The 7500-nt window shown below is 34.5% G+C and overlaps 1 protein-coding gene across 1 annotated transcript in view; it reads left to right on the top strand.

Moving 5' to 3' along the window:
- The window catches only part of LOC122265540 (S1 RNA-binding domain-containing protein 1), a 12816-nt gene extending 6226 nt beyond the window's left edge, over nt 1-6590 (top strand). The window contains exons 5-17 of the mRNA XM_043034905.2: nt 1-88; nt 294-401; nt 584-726; nt 900-1068; nt 1271-1451; nt 1676-1819; nt 2253-2412; nt 2955-3154; nt 3358-3547; nt 4729-4908; nt 5093-5271; nt 5500-5670; nt 5909-6590. The exon at nt 1-88 is cut by the window's left edge and continues 24 nt beyond it. Of these exons, the coding sequence (XP_042890839.1) occupies nt 1-88; nt 294-401; nt 584-726; nt 900-1068; nt 1271-1451; nt 1676-1819; nt 2253-2412; nt 2955-3154; nt 3358-3547; nt 4729-4908; nt 5093-5271; nt 5500-5670; nt 5909-6096 (2101 nt within the window). The 3' untranslated portion in view covers nt 6097-6590. The remainder of the gene's footprint in view (nt 89-293; nt 402-583; nt 727-899; nt 1069-1270; nt 1452-1675; nt 1820-2252; nt 2413-2954; nt 3155-3357; nt 3548-4728; nt 4909-5092; nt 5272-5499; nt 5671-5908) is intronic.
- Nucleotides 6591-7500: the final 910 nt, after the last annotated feature.

The raw sequence follows: 7500 nt of genomic DNA, 5'->3' as shown, positions 1-7500 counted from the left end.
GATACTGAAGGGAGATCGCAAGCGGTTACCAGAGGACCGCAAAGCTTCCCTGCTGAGGGCAACCACCATGCATGAAGTGGAGCATCTGGTATGAGCTTCTGAGAGTTTTATTTATTTGTTTGTTTTGATATATTTGAAATACAGAATGACTTCAATCTAGATGAAATGCTGTAGCTATCATAGTCATATACCAGTCTGCTTTCTTCATTATATGTAGCCTTCAGAATATTGAGGAAATTGACGGTGCCCATTATCTTACAGTGATTAGTGGCAATTTTTGTTTCATCATACAGACAGCAGCCTACAAAGGAAGTGGGAAGCGCACATATGCAGAGAGGGCTCGAGAGCTTGGCCTTGAGCCAGCTGCACTTGAGGTTATGCAGGGAACACATAATAAGTTTGTAAGTACTTTTGATACATGTCATAACTTCTGATTTTTTTTAGGATTAGAAGTAGAGTAGATATTCAGATGTTGCATATCTGAAATAATTTATATCAATATTATCTTTAATCTGTGTTCTCTTGTTGTTCATTATAGTGATTCTTGATTTTTGTAACATATATATTTCTCTTGCTTTTCAAGTCAAACCGCCAGGAGTTGTATTCTCTTATGGACCTAAATAAAGAAGGTCTTCGGACAATTGAAGAAGTTGAGCAAGGGCTCCAGCACATTATAGCAGATGTCATAAGTAAAGATCCACAGGTGCTTGACTGTGTGCGACAGCTGTAAGTTTTTCTGTTTTGTATGGTGAAATCTACTTCCCTGATATAAATTATCAATAGGTAGATTTCAAAACTACTGAGATAACACACATTTTTTTTTTCACTTCACCATAGCTGCAGCATATGTTACACACTAAACCTACAGCAATTGAGCCTCTTTACCTCTCCCCCTACAGAATGAAATTGTGTAAGCCTGTTTTAGAATGCGGCAAAGCACGCAAGCAGATGAAACGTGACCAGGGTAAAATGGTCAGTCGTGGACCAGGCCCCAGTGATGACCTTTGTGCCAAATATGAAAATTATTTTGAATATAAGAATCTGGCCTGGAACACAAAACCTCATTCAGTGAGTTGTGTGTTGTCAAATGTATATGTCTTTATTGTTGATTTTATTTTCAATGAATCTTTTTTTATTAATTTAATGATTCAGGTGTTTGTTGAAATGAAACATAGTTATTTTTTCTTATTTTCTTTTTCTTCATCTTTGTCAGTATCCATACTTAGTGGTGATCTTGCAAAATATTGTTATCACTGCTTTCTCTCCTCAGATGCTGGCCATGAATCGAGGTGAACACCAAGGGGTTCTTTCCGTGAAAATTGCCATTCCAGACAACACCTATGTCCATTTCTTCAACTACTGCCAGCAGAAATGGTTAGGGATGGCACCACCACACTACTACAGAACACAGCTGGTGATGATGAGCATTGAAGACAGCTGGGAGAGGCTTGGTATGTTCCAGAGAGCTAATTTTCCTCTGAACCTGATTTTCCCAGAAAGAGTCATGTTTGTAAAATTTTTATTATATATTTTTACAATCAAATTCCAGTTTAGTGAAAGCTTTTTATAAAGATGCATGATTTTCTCCAATATCAAAGAGTTCAGTAGTTATTGGGAGTATTTGATATGATAATATATGTCATTCAGTATGCATGCTTCTCATTTTTCCATATAGTCAAACCGTTCATGCAGAGGCAGATCCGCAGTGAATTAACAGAGATGGCCGAGATTGCATCTGTAGAGGTATTTGCTGCTAACTTGCGGAAGCTCCTCCTCACTCCCCCAGTGAGAGGGAAGACGGTGCTCGCCATTGACCCAGGTACATGAAATCATTCCTCGTCCAGGGTAATAAGGGAGGCAGGGAATTTATTTTTGTTGTGTATAGATTTATCTTTTTCTTTCCAATATATGTTTTATTTTAATATTGCTTTTTAGTTATTCAGTGTATATGCAATATATTTTGTTTAAATTGTGAACAGTGTATGCATTGTTTAAATTAACTAGGTAATAGGTGTCTTTTTTTTGTAATTTTCGCACTCGACTTCAGGTCTTTAGGAAATACAGTATTAACCCTGGTGTAAAAATAGTGGTCTCCTACACCATGTATCATTTAGACTCAATCAAAGAGAATATTGCTGTTTTTCAAAGATTAGAAAGAAATATTATAGACCACTATTTTATTCATAAAGATATCATCAAACAAAATGCTAATAATCCTGTCATAATCAACTTGAAATGTTTTCATCTTTTAGGGTATGCCAATGGATGTAAGATTGGTGTGACAAGCCCAACAGGTGAGAAGCTCCTCACCACCACAATCTATCCTTTCCGTGGTAATCAGCATCTTCAGGTGGAGGACTGGTGCAAAGATCATAATGCTAGAACGCTTCGAGAAATTGTGCACAAATATAGGTGAGAAAAGGGTTATGTTAACCCGTTAACGACGGGTGACTAGATATCACGTCTAGTGGTTTTGTTTAAGCCGGATTGGTCCCGTCAGGAATGGGTTAAGTGATTTTTAACCCATTACACAAGATGATGTGATATCATGTCTTGTATTGGCAGCACTTGCCGCCAGGAAGGGATATCAAGTCATGACTTTTTGTATGGGCAGTACACTAGGTGATCATGCACACAGAGGGTGGCTGTTTCCAGAGCAGGCAAATAACCCTAGGTGTTAGGACTGCACACTTGAAATACCCTAGCACCAAAACTGGGCAGAGCCAAAACTGCCCCTTGTTATCAGGTTAAATGAGATTTTAAGGTTGTGCCTGGCCTTAAGTTTTGGGATAGAACAGTATTAGATGATGAAACTTATCTTGATTAGTGATGTAAAATATCTGTAATACTACTGAATATGATAATTATGGATTTCTCAAATGGCTTCCTTTTTTACTATCTATAGTTAGGTAACACAGTTAATACTGATTTATTCTTTTTGATGCGCTTCTTAGGTGCGAGCTCTTTGCAATTGGTAACGGAACAGGATGCAGAGAGACAGAGACTTATCTCACACGCCTCATCGCTCAAAAGTGCTTTGATCCCTTTAATGTCCAATACACCATCATCAATGAAACTGGAGCATCACAGTACTCAGTCTCCCCGGAGGCAAGAACTGAGTTTCCTGGCCTGGACCCTAATCATATCAGTGCCCGTAAGTGTGGTTTGGTAATGAATCTTTTTTTTTGTATTTCCTTTCTCTTTCCTCTTGTCTTCACTATTTCATATCATCTTTTGTCTGGAATTATTAATGTAATAAAAAGATAGAGCATAGTATTTCATAAGGCTTTTTATTTATTTATTTTTTATAAAAGAAGGTTGACAATATACTCATTCTGTACTATATGTATTTTGCAGTGTCTTTAGCCAGGAGGTTACAAGACCCATTATTGGAGTACATCAAGGTACATCCAATGCACATGGGAGTGGGCATGTACCAGCATGACATACCAGAGCGTATCCTGCATGCTTCTCTAGATTCAGTCATGACAGAGTGTGTGTCATTCGTGGGCGTTGATATTAATTCAGCATCTGAATTTGTTTTAAGGTCAGTACTAGAAAATATAGTGTTGGTTGTTTATCCGTTAATAATTTATTTAATTTCTTTACTCATTAATGACGGTTTAGTTGATATAACATCATGGCTTTCAGGCAGAGCCAAAACTGCCACATCATTATCGGGTTAAGATATGCTTTACATTTCATAATGAATTGAGGAGATTAGATATATCATATTTGTGGGTAATGTAAGATGGGAATGTTGCTCCTTAACCCATTCACGCCGGTTGACGTGATAGCACGTATTGTGGTTTTCGCGTCAGACGCCCTGGACGAGCTATGAGGGGAAGCCGCGTGCTCGGGTAGAGCGAGCGGGCAACCGAGGCTCGCGGCTTGTGCGCCCGAGAATCTCGAGGCGTTAGGCTTATGCGTTCGAGAACCCCGGTATTGCGACCGCGCATGGCGTGAATGGGTTAAACCATTTGTGCCAGATGACGTGTTAGCACGTCACGAGAATATTTCACTCCAGTCAGATGATGTCCTATCATGTTAAGATCTCTCCCTCTAAATAGTTACATAAGTATATACTTATTGCAGTTGCATTTCAATAGACACATTATTGTCCTTGTCTTGTCAAAGAAAAAAAGAAAAAAGAAAAGAAAAAAGCACCCCTCAGCATCCCATAGAATTAGGCGAGTGAAAAGCACTCCGAGAGGCGCAGTGCAGCATCGCACCAGGAGAGATCTTGCATGTGGAGGCTGTGTGCACTTGCTATTTTCACAGTGGGAGCAGCATTAGACAAATAATCGGTCTGGCATAGATGGGTTAACTGCAGTAGAGAGAGTTGATTTACTATTTATTTCACATCATTCTCCTTTATTATTCAGACTGTAGCAAAATATCTGATTATTACAGCAGCACTTTATTTACATTATTAAGTGACTAGTAAAAGCAAGTCAGGAACTTGAACTAAACATATTATAAAATATCATGTAAATAACCAATGTCATGGTTATCAGTATTATTATGGAATAATTACACTTATTTCTTGTTCCCAATTTCGTCTAGAAAATAAATAAGTGTTCATTTTATAATGATACACTATGAGTGTTACCAAAAATGTGCACAATCAGATTTTATTTTTGGAGCATGTTTATGTATCATGAATCTTGTTATCCTTTACTTTATGTTCACTTTTATCTCCAGAATTCTTAAATTTCTCTCTTTCAGGAAACTCTCTGGACTGAACAAGCCAAGAGCAGCCAATATCGTTGAGTACAGAAAGACCAAAGGGCCCTTCATAAATAGGGAACAGCTGAAGTCTGTAAAGGGTATTGGACCACGGACATTTGAGCAGTGTGCAGGTTTCATCAGGATTATGCCAGAGATACTGGAGATGGAAATTAACAAGTAACATATTTGTATGCTTTTGTTCAAGAGAAAATCATGTTTTAGTGAGGAAAATTGATTTTTTTATTGTCTTATTCTTTGTCATCCTGGTCCCTTTTTTTCCTTTACTTTAAGTTAGATTAAAATAAAATTTTGCCCAAGAAAATATAAACAATAGTTTTTACCTTAAATCTTTGTTTACCAGAACGCCGCAGGGAAAGAAGCGAGCAGAAAAGGAAACTGTGAGCCCCCTAGACCGCACAATGATCCATCCTGAGTCTTATGGAGCTGCTATGAAGTTACTCAGTATCGTTGGAGTGCGACCACAAGATATTGGTGCTGATCACCTGATTCGCACAATAAGACATTTTATGCCAACTACCAGTAAGTTTTGGTGCCTTGATGTTTGTTCTGTGCAGAGGACTTGAGTTTTTTTAGTTGATTTTTTTTTTTTTTTTTTTATTATAGGATGTCATAAAATCTAACTGACAATAATTAGAAGAAAATTACATGTTGACAACAGAAACACCTTATAGTTTTATGAATAGAACTTCCAATTCTCAAGCATTTGAATCTTCTCTTTCTGATTATGGCTTCATCTCTCCAACACAGCACTAGAAGCCTTGTCTGAGCAGTGTGAGACGACACTCCCTACCATGCAGCTCATTGTTGAGGGCCTGACACAACCTCTCGACTATGATATCCGTGCCCAGTTTGAAAAGCCACTCTTCCGAAAGGGGATCACCTCCATAGATGATGTTGCTTTAGGGACTAAATTAACAGGTAAGACATAAAGAAAGCTGAGATATATCCTGAGATTCCTTCTTTTTGTATTTTATTTTAATTTTCTTTTTTCTTTTCTGAATATTATAAAAAGACTCTTTTTTAGGCATTCATATGAAATAAGAATAAGCATTTGTGCATATATGTTGATCTAATGTGATCTAGTTTTTCATCTTTATATTTTGTTTTGTTTTATCATTGTCATTTCCCTGAAATCAAGTTTTTTTTCCCTGCTCAGGCACAGTGAGAAATGTTACCCACTTTGGTGCATTTGTGGATGTGGGCCTTGGGAATGATGGCCTGGTCCACGTCACCAAGATGGGTGGAGTAAGGCTGGAGCTTGGCAACATTGTGGAGGTGTCGGTCATCTCCATTGAAAAGGAGCGTGGTAGGATTGGCCTCATGCTGGAGCGGTTGATTGGTTGATAGGTTTGTGAAGCCAAGCACAATGGCAGCATTCATTTACAGACTATTTGATTATTGTTAGTATTCTCATTATAGTTATTATTATTATTGTTATTATTATTGGTATGATTATTATTATTATTGGTATGATTATTATTATTATTATTATCATTATAATTATCATCATCATAGTTAATGTTATTATTATTATTATCATTATTATTATTATTATTATTATTATGATGATGATTATTATTATTACATATATACATATACATATATATATATATATATATATATATATATATATATATATATATATATATATATATATATATGTTGTTGTTTTTTCTTTTCTTTTTTAAGAATGGTCCTTTTTTAGGCAGGTTATTGCTTTATTTATGTTAGGAAATTGAAAACAGCTGTGCCTTTTCAAGACGCATTAAATCTTAAGCTGTCTGTAATTAGAAGATGGTACATATAGGGGACATTTAGTCAGTTGCATTTTATTTTATGTATATATATATATATATATATATATATATATATATATATATATATATATATATATATATATATATATATGTTTATATATATATACATATATATATGAATATAAATATATATATATATATATATATATATATATATATATATATATATATATATATATGTATGTATGTATATGTATATAGATGTATATATTTATATATATTTATATGTATTTATATATATATGTATAATATGTATATGTATATATATGTATATATATGTATGTATATGTATATAAATATGTATATATATGTATATATATATATATATATATATATATATGTATATATATATATATAATTTATTTATGTTTATATTTATATTTATATTCATATTTATCATCTTTATTGAAATTATTTGTTTATGTTGGCCAGTCTTGCATACTTTAGTTGCAGTCTATAGGTGATATTTTTCCCTCCCTCCATTTTCCTTTTTTTATTATGTATTTTTTATTATGATTTTCATTCTCTCTCTTTTTTATTATTATTATTATTATTATTATTATTATTATTATTATTATTCTTTTCTTGCTCTCTCTTTGGGCCTATCTTAGATATCCCGCTTTTTTGTATAATATGGTTAACTGTGAAGAACAAGATGTTGCTTTTGAGAAGTAACAACTGCAATTACTCCACAATAGAAAAAGGATTTAGTTTATGATATATTTTTGTGTGAAAAAAAAGTGGATATGATGCAGTAAAATTTTACATACATGTACCTCTGCAAAAAAATCTGTACACATACACATTTATGCAGTATGTGTTTAGAATAGAAGTAGCTGTTATGTCAAAATGGATGTCTAATCCATTTTTTTTTTTTTTTTTTTTTTGTGTCATGTAGATCTATGTTGCCATCAGTTCTATTGATGGTTCT

Source organism: Penaeus japonicus, unplaced genomic scaffold (assembly GCF_977035675.1).
Source record: "Penaeus japonicus unplaced genomic scaffold, GWHDUDI00000001_assembly GWHDUDI00000003, whole genome shotgun sequence".
In the NCBI taxonomy this organism is placed as follows: Eukaryota; Metazoa; Arthropoda; class Malacostraca; order Decapoda; family Penaeidae; genus Penaeus; species Penaeus japonicus.
The sequence above is the reverse complement of the archived record's forward strand: the minus strand, read 5'-3'. Positions and strand labels throughout refer to the sequence as shown.